The sequence below is a fragment of the Pezoporus occidentalis genome, unplaced genomic scaffold (genome assembly GCF_034315485.1).
Source record: "Pezoporus occidentalis ecotype Australia unplaced genomic scaffold, CSIRO_AGI_Poc_V1 ctg14, whole genome shotgun sequence".
Lineage (NCBI taxonomy): Eukaryota > Metazoa > Chordata > Aves > Psittaciformes > Psittacidae > Pezoporus > Pezoporus occidentalis.
Genome location: NW_026913209.1, coordinates 4,253,348 through 4,274,226, shown reverse-complemented (window position 1 = coordinate 4,274,226; position 20,879 = coordinate 4,253,348). Strand labels below are relative to the sequence as shown.

Sequence of the window (20,879 nt, the reverse complement as noted above, 5' to 3'; positions counted from 1 at the left end):
TTGTACCTACTGAGAGTGAAATCTGCTGCAGCCTGTGGGTTAACATCCAGTCTATTGACACTAGATTACATGAAGAACAACATCTGTTTAGTAACTTTTCACTTTGTACATGTCTATAGATTGGTAAGCACTGTATAGAATTGTGAAGAGCACTGTGAGGGGCTGCAGCGTACACTGGGGAAAAAGCCTTCAGAGAAACCAGTTGTTTTTCTTGACCCATTGGTGTGGAGGGTAAAATGTGCCTTCTGGATTAGAGGAATAGCTGATCCAGACAGCAAAAGTAGAGGATAACTATTGTTCAGTCTAGAAATACTGGTTAGAGTACATGGCCTTGTTCCCAAAACAATTACGCTTAATAGAAATCATTGCTCCTCCTGTTGATCAAGGTTGTTCTACACCTTAGATTTTATGCAGTACTTGTGATGTGGGTTTACCAGGGTTTTATGTAGTGGCAAAATGAGGATGTTAACCTTTTAAGTGAGGAATTTTGTGCAAAGTCTCACATGAATTAGATGTCCCTGCCACTTCTCTATCCTTTTTCCAGGTTATTGATGAAGAAGTTGAATAAGGCTGGTCCCAGAGGTGCCCCGCTGCTTACATGTCTCCATCTCAAAAAGTGGTTGTTACCCATAGTGTTTGCTTCCTATCCATGAAGTGTCTTTTCATGCAATACGATTGGATAAGAGTTTCTGTAATAAAATTTGATAGAGAGTCTTGTCCAAAATTTCTTGAAAATCCAAATATATTAGTGTCCAGTGGATCCCCTTTACCCATGTGTCTGTTGACATTGTTACAGAACTGTAACTGCTTATGAAATAGATTTGATTTTACAGAAGCTGTACTGATATTCCCAGCATATAGTGCTCATGCGTGTGCTCAGTGATTTTATTCATCAGCATAAACTCATTCACTGTCTGGAAGTCAAACTTACACTGATCTTTGTTGTGGAGTGAGAAGATATTGTTGTGAACTGTTGTTTGTCAGCACCACTTAAACCTGAACTGAACCGTTCAGCCAAACAAATGAGACTACAAATAAAGCATACATACAAGATTTCATGTCTTTTCACAAGCTGTTCTTCAAAAAAATCACATTCAGCCCAGTATGGTGTGATAAATTAGTTTTTTTGCCAGTGAGGCACAGGTTATACTGGATTATGTGTGCTGTGGTTTGTCTCTTGCCTTCATCTTGCCTTCATCCCTGATGTTCTATTTCAGGTATGCTGAACTGTTTTGGCCTCTGTGAGGCTGCATAAGGGAACTGTTAATGACAAAGTTTCTTTACCATTTCACAAGACTTTGCAGGAATTTCTTGCAACAGCATGGGATTTAAAGCATTTTGGTATGTGTGTGTGTTAATTTATTCACTTCAATTTAAAATAATAGACTGACATTAATTTTGACTTTATATACTATAATTAAAGCGACCTCAACTTTTGAAAGTTACAGATGTTCGAGGAACCCATAATTAGGATGCTGGTATGTCTGTGTTTCAGATCTACAGTAACTGTTGAAGTAAATTAGTTAGTGTGTTTACCAGTGTTTTGTTTTTTACAGAAAAAAGAGTTTGATGTGGATAACTTGAGCAAGCCGGAATTGCGAATGCTTTTGAGTATAATGGAAGGAGAACTAGAAGCACGAGACCTTGTAATTGAAGCCTTGCGGGTAAGTTACCGGGCTGTTGGATTTTTTTTTTATCTATTTATTCATTATTCCCTTTTGCCACTTTATTTGTGCTGTGCATAGAGTATTATTACTGGAAGAGGAAATTGTGATTTTTAATGTTCTAGGTTGACTAAATCTCAGTAATCACAAAATATGTTCTTATTTACTTGTTGCTATTCAGCAATTCTATGTAATTTCTGTATAAAATATCAATAAAATTTCAGAGAAATAAGTGCAAAACCTGCAAAGTTACTGCCCCTATATATTACTTAATAATGTGGAGTCTGTTATCTGTGAAAGGAAGGAAGGAAGAACTTCAAGGGAAAATTCAGTTCTTTGTTCTCTGTTATTTGTTCTAAAAGTCTATATATTTGTGCATCTAGTCTTTCAATGCATTAATATTCTATGAAATGGAAGGAATGACAGAATTGGATGGTCATAGCCACTTAGGGAAAAGTTTTCATAGGTTTTTTTTTTGTTTTGACTTTTTTTGTTGTTTTTTTTTTAATGAAAGGTGAAATACAGGATATATACTCTTAACAGTACTCACAATACTCGATTAGATTTTTGCTATGCTAGGCACATGTGAACGTTGGTTTTCTGCTTCAGAAAGTTGCAGTCTGAAAGGCAAATTGAAAAGTTGACTGGAAATTTACACACTATTTTAATCAAAAAAATGATACTTTTTATGACGGTAATGACTTTAAAATTGATCTGGAACTGAATAAAATTTAACAGAGCTGCTAAGGAGACTGCAGGTTTAGGGGGGAAAACAGCCTTATGTGTTTTGAAAATACTTTCAGCTTCATAGTTAGGTAGAGGGGAAACTATGCCCTTTAAGGTCACCTAAAGCAAAACCTCAATGTAATAAAATACATTTAATACTAGTATTTAGTAGTATATGTAATGATTATCAAGTAGTGTGGGAACATTTTCCGTCTGTAATGTTACAGTCACTATTGTAAATGCATTTTTATTCAGTTTTGTTTTGCGATTGTGGTTGCTTCAGATCACTTGATGCAAATGGATCTGTCATTGATGTACCTGCATTAATAAGTAAAGCCTTTATAGGTATGAATCTCTTATAAAATGCAATTTTCATTTTGTAATGACAATAAGACACTGGAAACGGTATGTTTCTGGGGGATTACTGCACTTTGAAGTTACTTGTTGTTTGGCCTTCAGGTATGTTGAAATGTACTGCCTTTTCATCTAGCTGTTTTACAATTTCACATCTCATTTGCCTGGACCAGGACTTGTTTTTTATCCTGACTGCCAGTTAAGGTTTTGTAAAAGGGGAAACAACATGCACGCCACATTCAGAATCTTTTTTTGACTCTTCTAACTTTGGAGGAATGCAAATAGAATACTCAGACAATTTTCTCTAATACATATTCATGAACAAGCTACTACACTGCATACCAAATAATAGATGTATTGAAATTGACTGGAAAAAAAATGCAGTGCACATTTAATGACAGTAAATGTTGGACATTCAGGGTAGTGCAGCCTCAGGAGAGGAAAAGCCTACATCAGATTCCCATGCACCTGTTGAAATGGGTAGTAGTATGTACACAGTAGTTTTTTACTGACTAATGTAGAACAATTAAAAAAAATAGCTCAGTTTAATGTAATGTATGTTAAGTGCTGAAAATTAGTTTTGGTTGGTTTTTTGTTTTATTCTCCTGCATCTCAAATTCTGGTTCCTGTGTTTTGTAGTAAAATCCTTTAAACAAAATCCATGTGGAATTCAAGTCTTCCAGGCAGCTTGCCTGGTTAACTGTACTAGCACTAGAAAACATGGAAGTTATACCTGCTAAAGAACTATAATCTGGTATCTTGGAATATGATACTTTTGCATCTTCTGGCTTCTTATGCGGGAAGCTGCAAGTCAGCAGTATCAGCATCTGGAATCTCCAAGCAGCTCACAAAATAACCTACTAATAGCCAAATATAGGTCTTTTATAAAAGTGAACAATGAGAGAATTCCATTGGAATTGTGTCAAATGTGGTACTGTGATTTGTTTCAACAAATTGGCATAGATACTTTGTGTATCCTTAAAGCAAGAAGAAAAGGGTTTCATATAAGGGAAAAGACGTTATTTCACTGTTCAAGCTCTGTTTCAAAACTAGGAACGTTTGTGAGTGTTGGTATTTGGGGAGTATGGTGGATTTTGTTTGCTACGGGTTTTGTTGGTTTGGTTGTTTGTTGTTATTTTGTTTTTTTTTCTGTTTTGGTTGTTTGTTTTTTTCTTTTGTTTTGTTTTTTAATCCTACTAGTACTGCAAAACTGTTTGAAAGCTAATTTCTCCAATAGGTCAAAGTATAATGATTTCCAGGCCTGTACTAGATAATGTATGTGTTGTCTTTTCCCCTTAAGTGATCTTGCTGTCAGTTTTCAGTCACTGTGGAGTATATATTTATTAAGCAGTCTGTATGTTGGTCTTTTTTTAAGAACTGGATCTTTTAATCTTTTACAAAATAACTGTTCATTCTTGAGGTTGTCCTCTTAGATTTTTCTATATAATCACTTACGTTTAACTACGTCATTCCTAAATATGTGTGCCTCTACCTGTACACATTTTTTAGGGTTTCACTGAGCGTTAGTAAAAATTATGCAATAGTCCTTATGTATCTATTGGAAGTACCTCTCCTGGAAAGTTCTGGCATTAAAGTGAATCAGTCTTGAATGATCACAAAAGAACTGATAATACTGAATATAATTAAAAACTGACTCACATAGTACTCCTTTTAATCTGTACCTAGCATGAAGTCTCTTGTTTTAACAAGACCTGTTTGATGCATCTGTTAGTCTGTCCTTTTCCCATTGTATGAATTCTTGTGCTGATCTCTCATTTTCCACTTTACTAATTTTGTGTAAAGCCACATTATGTGCTTTACTGAAGACCTGAAACAGATCTGATTGTTTTTTTTCTCTGTCTATAAAGCCAGCTATGTAAAAAAAACCTACACCTACCTTCAACATCCATAGGCAGGATTTCTTTTCAGGCTGGCTCTTACCGGAGCTTGCTTCTCAGTGCCACGTTATTTTTAATCTTGGTATACATGTCATATGATCACAGTCCATACCTTATTCACAGTATTCCCTGGTGGAATGCAAAAGATTTCTGCCAGAGTTAAGGGGTAAGAACTAGGGAGCAGGAACAGTATTTTTTGTAATACATGGAGTTGGAACTTTTTTTTCTCCTGTGCTATATTCATAGAATATATACATGCATTACGGAGTTCTCACTTAAATTACTTTTAAAATCATATTTTAAATTAATTCTCTTCAGTTAATTTCAAATTATTTTTTTTTCAGGATTACAGTTTAATGTTTCCTCATATACTGTAAAAGCGCAATTTACCTGTTGCGGGTTCTGATGGATTAAGCAGAAAAAACTTATGATGTCTTTGTTTTTGTGGATTGAGCCACAGGCCTATATATGAAGCAAACTCTAATAGGTCATAGAAATCTAAAATACTAACTTTCCAAATCTCTCACATTTTTGCAACTTGTGGGTTGTGGTTTTTTTTGTTTTTTTTTTGTGAAGTAGCTGTGAAATTATGTGCAGTTTGAGGTGTCAGTGAAAGAAACTAAACTACAAAGTAATACCCTGTATCAGTTAGTACTGCCGTTAACATTGCTTTTCTGACAGGTAGACAATGTCCTTGGATTTCAGAATTGTATTGTCTTCAGATGCTTGTCTTCTGGCTGTTCATTTACAATGTAATCATTGTTTCATAAAATGAAATCATATTTATGACTTTCGGGTCAATTTCCCCTCTCAGGTTGATTTCTAGATGGCTACCAACTCCTCATGTAGCACTTTTAAGATGTTGCATAAATTTTTCTGCTTATTTGAAGCTTAGTTTCAAAAAAGTGCAGTCCAATGAGAATAAAGAAGAAAGGCTTCCGAGTTTGTTACTCTGCTTTGAAAAGATTGAGCTAGGCAATTTTACCTATCTCCACCGGGTCTTGTTCCAGTGCAGAGTGTCCATTTTGTCTATTCTTTGTAAATAAAAAAAATTAAAATTAAAAAGTGAGAAAGGCCAGTAGTTTGGGGTTATGGGTATAAATATTGTTAAATTAACTAGTTATCCCAGGGGCGGGGGTTAGGGAAGATAGGTTTTGTTAGTAAAGGGAATAGTGTTCATACGGTAGATTTTTATTAAGGCACTTGAATTTGTGTCACATGATACATTAGAAAGAACCAAACCCAAGGTGTCACAAATAACAGTTAACTCTTTTTATTGCATCTTGTGCGTAAGCTGTGGTAGAATTTCCATTGTATTCTATATAAAGTTTTGATACCTTCAAGTCTGCTTTTGAAACAAAATCCAATCTTGAAGTTGAAACTGCATTCATAGGAAATATGAGATTACATCTGTATACTTTTGTGTTTTCACAATACCTAGTTGTTCCTTTATAATATCCACAACTGCAGATACACAAGGACGCATAGCATTCCTGCTTCTAAAACAGGACTGTTGCTTCCTGCTTCAGCAGTTGAAACTTTATCTAACTGGGTCAACAACTCCTACTATTGCTATAAAAGTAGTGTAGTGTTTTGATGTAAACAGAAAAGCTCAGGGTTTTTCTGCACTTAGTGTGTTTAAATTTATTATAGTATACTCTGATTTGTACAATAAAAAACTCACAATATTTTGCTGAGTTAATCTATCTGAACACTTTTTTTTTTTTTTTTTTTTGAGGAATAATGGCAGTCTGAAATTTGAAAGTTGGAGAAATTCAGATTTAAAAATGTTACCAACCAGCGCAGTTTAAGGTGCTGGACAGATTTAGCCATGTGAGGACCAACAGCCTTTGAAGAGCAGACCTTCATTATGCTAAGGGTCAAATTTCCAGATTTCTTCTCCAAGTGAACAGTTAATATGCTTGGAAAAGAGCAGCAGGATTCACCTCAAGGAGGTGATCTTTGTGTAAATCCTTCTCATTAGCCCTGTGTTTTTTGTATTACTACAACAAATGATTTAAGATGGCTCTTTCTAACTGTAATATCTTTATTTTAGTAGCTCTATCATGCAAGTTGCACTGCAATTAAAATTCAGATTAACATTTAAATCATTGGAGTAATTTTATTAGTGAGAAATAACATTGTTTAATTGCTATTGGGAATGGATATAGTTAAAAAAGGAGACTTAACTATGGCTGCTGCCTCCTTCTGTCTCAATTATCTAAGTAAACTTGTCTGCCTGTAATAAGGGGATAATATATTCCTAATGTGGAGGTAACATAATCAAAGCACAGGTCTTGCCTTCCACAACTGTGTTCACAAATACAGCATTCATTTGTTGTTTTGGTTTGTTTTTTTTTTTTTCATTTTGTTTTGGGTTTGTTTGTTGTTGTTGTTTTATGTTGTTTTTTTTTTCTCCAGCTCTAAAGTGGTGGCTGTATCTGTTTGCTTTCTAGAGGATTTTTTAAAGTACATTGACCCTCATGTGACGGATTGAAGTGCTAGTGTTAGCTGCTAAGCAAGGAATTACAAATAGTAAATGCTGCTTTTAGCAGTGATTCTCATAAACTTAAATCATTAGGAAGTTATATTTCATTTAAAATTTTACAGCCCAATTTAGTTGGGATTTTTGTTTCTTTTTTATTAGTTTTGTTTGCCCATGTAAATTTCATCAAGTGGTGAATGGTAAAATGAAAATTTATATTATACTTGCTTCTACGGTGTGCATTAATTAATGTGAAAAAAAAAAAATGCAAACTCTTGTCACAAAATCACAGAATGGTTGGGGTGGAAGGGACCTGTGGAGGTTGTCTAGTCCAGCCCCTTGCTAAAGCAGGTTCACATAGAGCAGGTCACACAGGATGGTGACAGCTTTTGAATCCCTCCAGAGAAGGAGAAGACTCCACAGTCTCTCTGGGGAGCCTGTTCCAGTGCTGTCACCTTCACAGAAAAGTTCTTCCTCATATTCAGATGGAACTTCTTGTGTTTCAGTTTGTGCCTGTTGCCCACCTCATAGAACAACTATGAGATCACAGCTGATCTGTGAGAGGCCAGGCTTGTATGTTGATTATATGGCCACATTACCTTCATATTAGAAATATATTATCCCCTTACTACAGGCAGACAAGTTTACTTGGATAATTGAAACAGATGGAACCAGCACACAGAGTTATAACAACTTCCTGGGATTGTTGGGAAAAATTACCAATGAAATAAATGGCTAAAAGAATAGCCAATACCAACAATTGTAATTAATTAAAAATCACTACAGTGTCATTGCTGTGGAACAGTGGCTTTTCTCTGAGCTTACGTGAAATACAGATTAACAGATTCTGTGTACATGATGGCCACGTCAAGAGGACAGGATGAGAATGGCAAGGTGAATTTGGTTGTACATATTTCTTCACTGTTGTAAAGCACTACTGTATTTAACTTTTACCATAACTTCCTAAGGCAGGAAAGCTTATTTTCTGTGCATGTGTTTGTAACAATGTCTGTTGAATCTGTTAGTTTCTGCAAAATCTGACAAAATGCTAAGCATTTCAGAAATAGGTGATGTCATAAAACCAGGCAGCTGGGAAAGTCACAGGGCCTTGGTTGAAGGAAGGGCAGAAAGTCGTGATGTCTTAAATAGAGAATACAGAGTTAGGGAAAATCAGACTTTGTTAATTTAGCTAGTTCTGCTCAAATTGTAAGTACAGTCTATCTCCCTGAATCTAAGCATTTGGGCAGTCCTGCAGGCTGACCAGTAGAGCTGGAAATGAATCATACTTTCTATATTATGTCTGAGTAGAAAATCCATATAAGATAATTCCTGCCTTCCACTAGCAAGGCATGTGAGTGCCTGAAGAGCAATAGTTGAATTTTGTAATGAAGGTGTGGTTAATGTAATGAAATAGGTCAGAAGATAGAAATTTAATGCATCAGGTAGTAATACCTCATAGCCACATTTAAGTTTAATAATCCATTCTATTAGCTTTACCTTAAAAAGCTTCCAGTCTAAAAAGATTTAAAATAAGGATTAACAAGTGCTAGAAAGTATAGTGATTACTGTGTAGATTACACGTTTCTTTAAAATAGATAATGCATTCTATGTTGAATGCCAGTTTTCAGGTTCCAACTCTCCTGTTAATTATTTTAGCGCTACTAGGTATTCAATTCCATGAGAAATTCAGTAATTTAAAGCAAGTCTTTAAAAATAGCTTTAATACTTTTTAGGAGGATCATTTATCTTGAAATTATCTCTTTCAGAGATTTCTTAAATAATAAGATGAAATGAAAAGGCACTTAATTTCTAAGGCTAGAATGGTATAATCCAACATTACTTCAAAATTCTGGTCCATTTTCCAAGAAGTATACTTAATCAAATTGAATATTGTTTCACAAAGTATTGCATTTCAGAACAACAACAAATATCTTTCTTTATGTGAATGTTGCGTTAGAAAATTCTGGTGATAGTGGTAGCTTGTAAAATGTTAGGATTCATTAGGACAAAGGCCCTCCTTTACATATCTATGTAATATGTGTGTGTGTAAATGAACTACTTGAGTGAACTACATTAGCATTCTAACCAAGAGCACACTTTTGAAGAAACTCTCTCTGTTGTCCCCACCTACCTTTGGTTTGATTTGCTTCACAAGTCACTCGGAGACTGTGTAAATTGAACTGTGAGAGCAGAGCTAGCCCTAAGTAACACTTCCTTCCAAATAGCAGGACCACAGGCACATCCCCAGTGCTGATTGTGTTGCTCTACAAACTTGTTTCTGCTGTGCTGCCCTACCTGTTAATGTTGACATAGTCACCATATTCCTATACATGCCCTGTTCTGGGATTGCTTTTTAAAATATAGTAGGAAATACAGTTTGATTTGATCTGTATTATAAAAAAAAAACAAAACCCAACCAAACAAAAACCCCCTTTATATCTCCATGTTTACTGCCTAAAATTCCTGATGCTTTCTACCATTATGATAATTCAGGAATTTAAGACAGGTGGACCCTGCTTGTGAAATTGCCAGATGGATCATTGTAAAATGTTCTTCTGGAGTCTCTTTCTCCCCAAAGGGCAGAATGCATTTCCTCCTCAAAATAGTTTGATTTCAAGTCCTGAGCTGAGCACTCTGGAAGGCTATTACTAGTAAGCTTGTCTTTCAATCTGGTTGACAATTATTAAGTACTGAACAATACAATTTTATTTTAATGTCATTGAAAACATAGACTATTTTAACTGTCATATTTACATATTTCTGTACCAGTTCTACAGTTCTTTAAGTGTAGGTGAAGATCAAACAATATTAAACTGTAATGCACTCAGCTTTTTTTTTTTTATCATAACAATATTCTACATAACAACATAAGGTTTTTTGTAGGTAACAGAGATTGAAGTGGAAATGCTATGCAGAATAAGGAGCTTTTCATGACTGGCTGTAGATACTCATAAGCTCTACTTGTCAATGCTTCCCAGTGACTTCTGTCTAGCAAAAGAGCTTCCCTTCCTTGGCCAAGGCAGACTTTTGCCTACTGCAGTTTGAGATTTTAAAGAAAATTTGATTTATCAGCTAGAGTTTAATTTTCTTTTAAATGTGATTTATTGTTTTCTGCATCTTGCAATGGGGTGATACTTGGTTTTGCCTGTACTCTGTAACTTACACATTAAAATATAATCATTACATATGCCATAATTGTCAATTGTTTATGGATAAAGAACTACTGCACAAAGTCAACAAGAACTGTACTATAAGACTCGGTACTTCTAGAATGAACTTCGAGGCTAGAGGGGAAAAAAACTGGGAGCTATACGGAAAAAGGGAATGAATCCATATAGTTTAATTGTTTTAAAATTCAATCATAGGTAGAAAAATTACATGTATATGAAGTGTAATCTGTCAAAGTTAGCTACATCACCTACAAATTGTGAAGACCCTTCCCTGCAGTAATTGTGCTAAATTGTGAATTTAAAATGCAAATCTAAACTTCCCTTATGTATCTGAATCCCATGGTGCTCTCGTAGCAAAGAATGGAGCTAAAAGCACACAGAAGGTGGCTTTAGAGGTAAGACAGGTGGCAGCCAGTAAAACAGCCTGTTTTCTAGCAGGTGTCTTTGAAAAATGGTGATTTAGGTAGAAGGAGGAGCAGAAAATGTTAAACTGTATGTAGCAGAAGGTTATTATTGTAGACAGTATGATGGGCATTGGTGGCAGAAGCAAGCCATGAAATAGAAGTCAGAAAATGCCTTGTGTTATCGTTTTTGCATGTTGCAGTTTCTTTGCAAAAATTTAATTTTGACAAAACTTCAGGGACATAAAGATCTGCAGTTTGTGTCCTCGCTAATCTGTTCACTACTTTGGATTTATTGACTTTAATTATGGTTGAGTATACATTTTTTTTCTGCCTTTAAATACAGTGTGTCTTTACCTGTGCAGTGATTCTGGTTATGATTAAAGTTTTTACTTTCATAATATTAGTTTATTGTAATTTTCTGAACATGGCTGTCCAAAGTATTATTTCACTATTGCAACCTATTTAAAATTGATTGCAAGGAAGCAATGAAATATGAATAAACCTCAGACAGATTGGTAGATGAAATGACTTAGAGCTTAGTTTGGAATAATTTCTTTATCTGTGGTTTATTTAAAGTTTTAAATTAATGCAACATGTTCTTTGTTTACCTAACTGAAAAAGTAGTGCTAGACCCAGCCTTAAAGAATGTTCAAATTTTGATTATTTATTTTTCCCTATCTTGATCATGGTTTATATATTGGGGTTGTTTTTTGGGGTTTGGTTTTGGGTTGTTTTTTGTTTGTTTGGGGTGCTTGGCATTTGTGTTTTGTGGGGTGAATGTTTTTTGTTGTGGGATTTTTGGGTTTTGATTTTGGGTTTGGTGGTTTTTTTGTTTTTTTTTTAGTTTACATTATATGTGCTAAATTTATTTTTATAAAATTACTTGACATGTTTTGATGCACTTTATTGCCGAACAATGTAAGAAACTAACTGTATTCCAGTAAATATCTGCATGGACCTCAGTTTCTGAGAATTGCATGACTGGTTACAGGGTAAGAAAATAGTTTATGTTGCATGAGAACAAAATTACCTAGCCTGTTTTAAGACAGCAAAGCCTAACACTATTTCAGGAAATGTGAAATTAAAGGATAGTCTTATACCTTATCCTTGATACTGCCAAAGTCCATGTTGTAAAAATTTGGAAATACTGTTTATAGTATTGGTGGGTTGACTTATATATATAGTATGTTATTTAAAAGAACTTTTCAGATGCCTAGTGTTTTTTTTTTTTGAAGTAGTAGTTCTGTAAGCATGGATAACTAACAAAAAATACTTTTCTCTGCATGTTGAAAGGTATCAAGTGAATTGTACTTGGATTTTCCTTTAAGAAGCATCTTCATTTCTTGCAGTTCAATTTGAATGGAACCAAGTCTCACCTTTTCCAATATATGTTGGGGATGTAGCAGCAGCATTCCCTGGACTGGGTAGCTGCTTTGAGCTGAGGGATGCTGCTATTCTGACACAAATAAAAGCCTCTTCTAGGAGCTACTGACAGAATAAGTTTTCAGTCATATTATGTCACTTCTTGTGGTAGTTATTTGCTGTTTGCCAAAGGGAGATATTAAGCATTGAGCAAAGCACAACTTTCTGTAAACCATATTAAGTCCTGTATATGTGTGGTTTTACTAAGCTAAAGCTTCACTACTCAGGTAAATACCCTTATTCCAGGCTGTCCTAAAATTTGAGATTACAAGTATGGAACTGAGACTAGTTTTCTCATATGAAAATTGCGACCTTGCGTTGCAAACATCCTTTTCATTCTGCCCATTCCAGCAGTGACTGTTAAATTAATAATAGTATTTTTTTGTTTGTTTTTCACATAAGAGCTGAACCTCTTTATTGTTGCCAGGCATGTAAATATCACTTTAGCTGGAAGTATTCTGCTGGTTTATTATTTGGATAATTACTTTTCCTTTCCCCCTTGATTCCTCATACCTTCATTTGACTTTTTTGTATAATCCAATATAAACTAGTGAGTAAATATACACATACTATTTGCAAAAGTAATAATAATAAATTCCAACATCTTGTTACTGTAACTGTTTCTCCATTTCTGTGATCTTTATGAAAATACAGCTGTGACTTCATTGTTAGAGTAGCTTCTTTACAATATTTGATGTGGTTGCCATCATTACTCACATTGCTCACAGTGAGAAATATAATACAGAAATATCTGTATTATTATGATAACCAAAATTTTCCACTTTTAGTTAAGGGAACATACACCGGGTATTTCCTCTATGCCAGTTAATGGTACAGTTAATTTTGTTGACGGTAACACTAAAGTACAACTGATAGCATAACAATTCTTTCTTCTATTTGTGTGTCTTTTCATGTTAGTGTTGCTGAAGGAATAAAATGTATAAGGTTTGTTCTTGGTTCTTCAAAATAAACTATGATAGTAATATGTAAAAATAATTATGAATAAGAGATTTGATTGGGGTCGTGTGCAAGTGCAACACTTGTTAAAAGATTCATATAGCAGCAGTTATTTTGGTTATGCTTGGGTGTATGTGTTCCCACACTTTTCTTCCTCCCACTCCATTTTGATGCTATTCTGACTGGTGGTTAGGTCTTTCCACCTGCAGTTCTGCCAGAGAGAAGCATCTGTCTTAGAAGCTCTGGCAGTGTACTAAAAATACTTAGCACCGGTTTTCTTATAAAAACCAGTGTTCCATTTGTATGGATAAATAGAAAATTTGAGAAAATAAAGCAACAGTGATTATAATGAGTTCTCTCTGAAATAGCAGAGTAAAATACAGCTAGATACTGTGGAAGTATAACCTGGTGTATGACAATTTTGATGTCTGTAACTTTTAAGTAACAATATCTGTAAAGAGAGTACTAGCTGGAAAATTGCTTTAAAGTTTTAATAAAAGGCATAAAGTAAAAAATATAAAATGTAGAAGAGTTTACTCTGTTTACTTTAAAAAGTTCCATTCTAGAAATAAACTTTAGTTAAATCTATTTATTCAGCTTCTTCAGTCCCAGAACACCTGGGAGAAGAGCTCAGGCCTTTCTTCTCCACTTCCCCTCCTCAGGAAGCTGTAGAGAGCAATGAAGTTGCCCCTCAGGTTCCTTTTCTCTAGACTAAACAGGCCCAAAGTCCTCAGCCGCTCCTCGTAAGACATTCCTTTCAGCCCTTTCACCAGCTTCGCTGCGCTCCTCTGGATGCATTCAAGGACCTTTGCATCCTTAAACTGTGAGGCCCAGAACTGCACACAGTGCTCAAGGTGAGGCTGCGCCAACAATGAATACAGCAGGATAATCACCTCTTCTGACCAGCTGGTCATGCTGCTGTTTTGATGCACTCCAGGAAGTTGTTTGACCTCTTGGCTGTCAGGGCACACTGCTGCTGACTGCTATTGAGCCTGGTGCCAACCAGCACCCCCAGATCCCTTTCTGCAGGGCTGCTTCCCAGCCACTCCTGCTTCCCAGCCTCTCCAGTCTATACTCGTGCCCATCATTACTCCGTGCCAGGTGCAGAATCCGGCATTTCAGCTTGTTAAATTTCATCCAATTAATCAGTGTCCAATGATCTAGTCCATCTAGATCCCTCTGCAAGGCCTCTTGGCCCTCAAGAGAGTCAACAGCACCTTGCAGTTTGGTATCATGAGCAGACTTGCCGCTGGCGCATTCAGCTCCTGCATCATCGATGAATATATTGAACAGAACTGAACTGAACCCTGAGAAAACCCCACTGGTGACTAGTTACCAGCCAGATGTAGCCCCGTTTGCTACACCCCTTTGAGCTTTGCCCTTCAGCCAGTACTTCATCCAGCACACTGTGAACCTGCTAATCCCACAGTTGGCAGACCTTGTCCAGAAGGATCCTGTGAGATACAGTAACAAGAGCCTTACTAAAATGCAGAAAACTACATCCGCCACCTTCTCTTCATCAGCCTTATCACAGAAGAGTATCAAATTAGTTAAACAGGACTTTGTGAAAGTATGTTGACTGTGCTGGATGAGTGCATCGTAAACTAATAATCTGCATATGTTTTCATTTAAATAACTAAAGTTTGGTAATCGTGTAATTGCCATGCACTAATATGGAATGATAGTTTTGATAGCTTTTGATAGCTTGAAAATATGAAAATCTGAGTGCCTTTGGTATGTTTTGTCTGTTACTGAGCTGCAGAAACTTTTTAGCTGCTAAGCATGGAGGTTAAAGTGTTCTTTCTTTGTTAGAGATTAAGTCAGATTTCCTTCAGTTCTTCAGATGAATGACTGACACATTTCCATGCAAAGAATTATGAATTGATTTGCATGAATTTGAACTGTAAATTTGAACATGCAAAAATTTTAGATGCCAAATGGCTATTTAAAGAAACCAGAAAGCTCAAGTCTCTTCTATTTTTTGAGACTTATTAATATGAAAATCTGTATTATATTCAGAAGTAAATGTCTGGGTGGTTTCATAATCAGAGCATTTAACAGTGTTATTTCCTTACAAGAATCTGGCCTATAATTTTCAAATGTTTAAGCATCAGACAGCAAAGCTGTGATAAAATAGGTCCAATGTCTTTATATAGAACATCTGAATGGCTCTTCTCAATTAAAAACACATGTACTTTCACCACTTGAGCTTTTCTTCCTTCCTTATCTAGAAACATAGTGCAAGGTCTGAGTTTCACCTTTCACATCTGTGAGAAGTGAAGAATCTTTCATATTGACTGTACTGTTTTTTTTCCATGTTGTACTGTTGTGTTAGTAACTGATCTTAGCTTTGTAATATGGCCTTTTCATTTTTAAATACAAAATCTTGAAATAGTGGCTTTTCATTATTCTGAGAGAGAAAATGAATAATGAAGAATTAGAAGCATGTCTACCTGTCCTGTGTGTACCTCTTCCTTTCATGGAGGTTTTTGTCAGGTAACAGGGAGAAGGAGAAGGTTACACTACATAGCAGTATTAGGGTAATAGTAAACTGTTGCTGTTGGGATCTGTCTCCATAAAATGAGTATCACCCTAAGGAAATTCAGGCTTGATCATTACCTGGGTTGTGTAATGGGATTTTTAAAGAGTTAATTAAATGTTTGTCCTCCTATACATAGTTTTGAAGTAATTGTTAGGCATGTTGTACTTCTGTTAAATCTCCTTTTTAGTGGAGAGAAAAGGGAATTGCATAGCTTTTTTGCAAACCACTTTAATGTTTGAACACTTAGCATGAAATAGATAAAATCCAATTTGTTGTTGTTTTCATTGTTGACCATTTATGTCTTAAAATTATATATTTTTTAATACATCTCCTTAAATGGAGGTTACCAGTAAAAGCCTTGTAAAACAACGTATCTTTATATTCAGAGCATAGGTATGCAATGTCAGTGTTGAAGGAAGGGATTTACACTGTAGTTAGGACTGTGTGGAGAAATGGAGCATCACGTGTTCTTTGACAGAAATCATGCTGCAACATACCATTCCTTCAGCAGTCATTGATGTTTACATTTCAATTTTCAGTTTGTTTTGTAAAACTTTACATGGAAGTGACATCTTGTGATACTTTGAAAACGTTAATTTACATCTGCATTAAAAAAGAAAAGCCAACAAACAAAGCTCCCAAGCCCTACTGTGTAACCAAATTGCTAGCATTCTTTAAAGAGTCATTCTTAATTAGTCACAGTAAGACATCATATGCAGGTGTCTCTGAAAGTAATGCTTTTAATATGAGTGTATACTTACTGATAATTCTCTTTTGCTTAAATAAATACCTCCAGGAAATCATTTCAAGACACTGTACAATGGCACTGAATAAGATTTATAAACATGTTCTCTTTCAGCCACTTTCCTCTTTTAAAAATTCATTGCCCTTTTAGTTTTATTTAGAATAAAGGGCTCTTCCTTCTCTTTAACATAACATCTAAAATAAGCTTTTACTACCTCCTCTCCTGTGCCGGTTAGTTTTAGAAACTTTTTACCACTCAAAAATACATATGTCAACAGAAAATATTAATATGAGCCTATCAACATCTGTTGAAACAATTTTAGTGTATGTGGAAAAGGAAATTAATTAGAGGAACAAACGCTCTTGAAAGGAAGGAAATTTTGTTTAAGGGTTCTGGGGCAGCTTTAATTCAGTTCCATTGTTGCACAGCAGTGTAGGACATGCAGTCCTATTTTGATGTTTATCATCAGTTACTGCATGGAAGACTTGGACTTGTTGAACTCTTAACTTGGCAGGTAAACGAAGAGGAAACTCTGAGATACATTGGGGAAAGAATACTGTTGCTTATATATTCTGTTACTGATTATGTAATCTGATTATGAAAACGCGTTTCAGCAAATGTGTACAACTAATATCAACATAGATTACTACCAAAAGAAAACTATCAATATGACATATATTATGTGATTAATTTGTCATTTTCATCATTGGGCTTATTTTTGTGTTCTATTTCTTTTTCCTTGTTTCTTTTAAGCTTTTAGCTTTTAAGTCCACTGTGCGATGGATACTATTTGAAGGCCTCTCTGCCCCCTTAATTCTAGTTTCTGTAACTGGGAGGTGGGGGGAATCTAATTAGACTTCATAATTCTAAGTTTGCTCACAAAAATAGATTTCCCTCACCTCTTGAAGTAGAACATAAAATACAAGTGGCTGCAAGGCCAGTTCTTATACTGGATTTGCTTTTCCCACAGCCTGTCATCCAGATACCTCCACTCCTGCACACCCTGCTGCCAGTCTTCATCTGCTAGAGGATAAATGGTGTCAGTGACTGCAAAGGGTCAGCTTAAGAGATGGAAGTGTCCAGGACAGAGCTGGTAGATAGGTGCACAGAGGTGGCTTGAACAGTGTGGAAAAAGTTGGTGTACGGGTGAATGAAGTTTCTTGCTGTACATGGTAGGAGACAAGCTCCCTAAGAGAGTAATAAAAGCAGTTTATCTTACAGCCTGACCCTCCAGATTCTTTTGGCTGCAGATCCAGGAGAGAAAATTTGAGACTAAACCTTCCCCTTGTGTCACACAGGTGCATAATCCCTAGCATTCAGTACTGATTTTTATTTTTCAAAATATCACTAAGTCATAAAAATGGTTTTCATGATCCAAATCAAGACATAGGACTTGTTCCACCATTAAGTATTTGATTGGTTTTCCTTCCTCTGAGGGCATCTACACGATAAAAATATAACAGTCTTTGAAGAAATCACTAATCATAGAGTAATTTAGGTTGGAAAGCACCTTCAGAGATCATTCAGTCCAGTCTTCTACTTAAAGCAGGACTAACGTCAAACAGGGATCGGGTTGCTGATGACTTTACCCAACCTAGTTTTGGAAATCTCCCAATAACAGAGTTTATATGTTTTTCCCTGGGCAACACGTTTCAGTGCTTATCTGTGCTCAGTGAGAAGAATTTGCCTCCAACTTGAATTCTCCTCATTAGATCATGGGACAATTGCCATTTATCTTGTCAGTGTGCAGACCTCTACTGCATTTAGCCCTCACTGTCTCTCTATCGTACTGAAAAGTCCTATTTCTACTTAGCTCTTCCTTGAAGAGCAGCCATGTTGTACCTTTTGATCATCTTTCACTCTTACTGTATTTATTTTCAGTAGAAACTAGTAGTCCATTGTTGATCTAAACATAATGCTATAGATCAACCTGTCAGCTTTGGGTTTTTGTTGTTTTTTAAGTAGTAGTTTCACTCTTACTTTAGTCTCCTTGTTTAACATTGCAGATCCTGTTTAAGGATTTAAATAATATAAATGTGATGTTCTTATTGGACTGAATTCAAAAGCAGTTGTATGCAATTTTAAGCTTTTGCTCTATTGCTGTAGTGAATTTCATTAATTAACTATTTAAAAGGGGTTTTCCTTTGTTTTTAGATATTTTCTCTTGATTTGTGTGCTTACTGTCAGTTTTCATTAGCAGTTACCTGTTGGAGGATTTAGCTAAAGTCTGAAGTCATAATTTTGTGTACCACTAGCATAGGCTGCAGGGATGTCTTTTTATACCTTTAAATAATTCAATGTCAGCCCTTCAATTAAAAGGCTAGTCACTGTGGAGATAGGTGTGTACAGAAAAATAAAGCTGATGGTTTATAAATTCATATAGCACCTTTTACAATGCAGCAGCCCTGATTACCTCCTATGGTGGATGCGTATTCTGCCTGGTTTTGAAAATTTTCTGTTTCAAAATGCATTGAGTTATTCAGTTAGTTAAGTTGTTCAGTCTGGAGAAGAGAAAGCTGCGGGGAGACCTTAGAGCAGCCTTCCAGTACCTAAAGGAGCTGACAAGAAAGTTGGAGAGGGACTTTTTACAGTGGCCTGTAGGGGTAGGACAAGGGAATAGCTTTAAACTGAAAGAGGGTAGATTTAGACAGATCAGATATTGGGAAGAAATTCTTTACTGTGAGGGTGGTAAGGCACTGGCACAGGTTGCCCAGAGAGCTTGTGGCTGTCCCATCCCTGGAATTGTTCAAGGCCAGGTTGAATGGCGCTTTGAGAAACCTGGTCTAGTCAAAGGTGTCCCTGAAGGTGGCAGGGGGATTGGAACTAGATGGTTTTTAAGGTTCCTTCCAACCGAAACAGTGCTGTGAAAAATCCACGCATCACGCATCAACTTTTAAAATGTTATTTTCTGTATATATCACTGTGCAATTGAAGTTAATATATGAGATGCTGCTAATGCTGTTTTAGCACACCCACCAAGTTATGCAAAGACTATTTTAAAGGATTCATTACCCCTATGGCATTAGACTGTACATTCCCTAGATAATGAGTGCCATAAAAATCAGGTATCTTGATACTGCTGCTAGCTCTTACGACTTGAAAGTCAGCAGTGAAAGATGATGTAAGAGAGAAATTTTTCTGATTCTAGTATTTCTGTTCCTCATATGTGATGTACTTTAGTGAAGTGCAAAGGGACAGAAGTATTATTTAGGGGCCAGAGGAATCATCTGAAAAAAAACAACCAAGCCTAACTTGCAACTTTCTGCCGAAGTTTTAGGGAACTACTCACTGATTCCCTTCTACCGAGCTGTTTTATCTTCATTTGAAATTATGCATCCTCATCCCATCATTTTATTTTATATTTTTAGTCCTTATATAGAAACATGGAAACATTTGTTTTAATATTTTGCATTTAGCTCCCTTTTGAGTTAGAAGCATCCTAAGACGACTTTGCTGTTTATGGTTTGAGAGTCTGTTTTACCCTGTGCTTCAGGGGATATAGTTATGGCTTCAGCCATACAGACAGGGTTAGTCATCCCAAATCATGTGCTGTTCAAGACCCATTGTTTTTTCCACAGTCTTTTGCTTTCAGATTTTCCTGTAGCTACTTTAATTCTTAATGCCAGCAGATTGTTTCGATTTTCATTCAGGTGGAGCTTGTCTCTTCTATATAGTTTAATCTTTCCTTAATGAATACAGACACCCAATCCTGTTGCTGTTTTGGCAGGTGCCTTGCTTGCTTTGTAAATTTCTATGAATGTTAGAGAACATTTTAAAGACTACATTCATGTTGCATACATACAGTATTTGCTGAGAGGACAGTTACTCATGGGTCATTAAAAATATATGGAAAGTACACTTTATTTCTCTGTTTTCTACTTGTGTTTCCCTGAAGGCATGAATGGTTGCCTTTGCCTCTGAGATCAGTTCATCTCCTTAGCTTCTCTTTTTGCTGTTGGTTACTGGATTTAAGTATGGGGGACTCCGTTCATATTTATTTATTTATTTATTTATTTATTTATTTGCATCTGAGCTGCTACCTCAGTGTTTTTTCCTTTTTTCCTTTACTTTGATGGCTCATTTTATATAAAAAAGTGGATTTTACACTGCTGATTACATATATGCATTGTGCCTCCATCTCCATTTATATTCTTAAACTGCTTGGGTTTGTCATCTTTGTCAGCTGCTTGGCACTTTAATTCAGTCAGGTTTTTGGTTTTGATTGTTTCCTTTACATGGAAGTTGAATTCCTAAGCTGCATACTATCCTGTAACTTCAGTATGTAGAACCAGGAGCTACAAATATACTCCCTCCCCACCTGGTTTTGCAATGTTACCTTTGGAACTAGCTATTTGATTTAATTTTAAAATTGAAAATAAAAATTAAGGGATTAAAATACTAGACTAGTTAGGAGTTATTTGTGAGGCAATTTATAAAAATTAACTATGTTCTATCATCTTATTTTTGTCTCTTCAACGAATCACTATCTGACTTTGGAAGCTTAGCTAGACT

General features: G+C 35.7%; 1 protein-coding gene across 9 annotated transcripts in view; it reads left to right on the top strand.

The window, feature by feature from the left end:
- The window catches only part of CTTNBP2 (cortactin binding protein 2), an 86,131-nt gene that overhangs the window by 9,366 nt on the left and 55,886 nt on the right, over positions 1 to 20,879 (top strand). For all 9 annotated transcript variants that reach the window (XR_009963037.1, XR_009963038.1, XM_062609626.1 and 6 more), the window contains exon 2: positions 1,557 to 1,664. Coding sequence is in view for 7 of the 9 variants with exons in the window: in XM_062609626.1 (XP_062465610.1) it covers positions 1,557 to 1,664 (108 nt within the window). In the remaining 2 variants the exon portion in view is untranslated. The remainder of the gene's footprint in view (positions 1 to 1,556; positions 1,665 to 20,879) is intronic.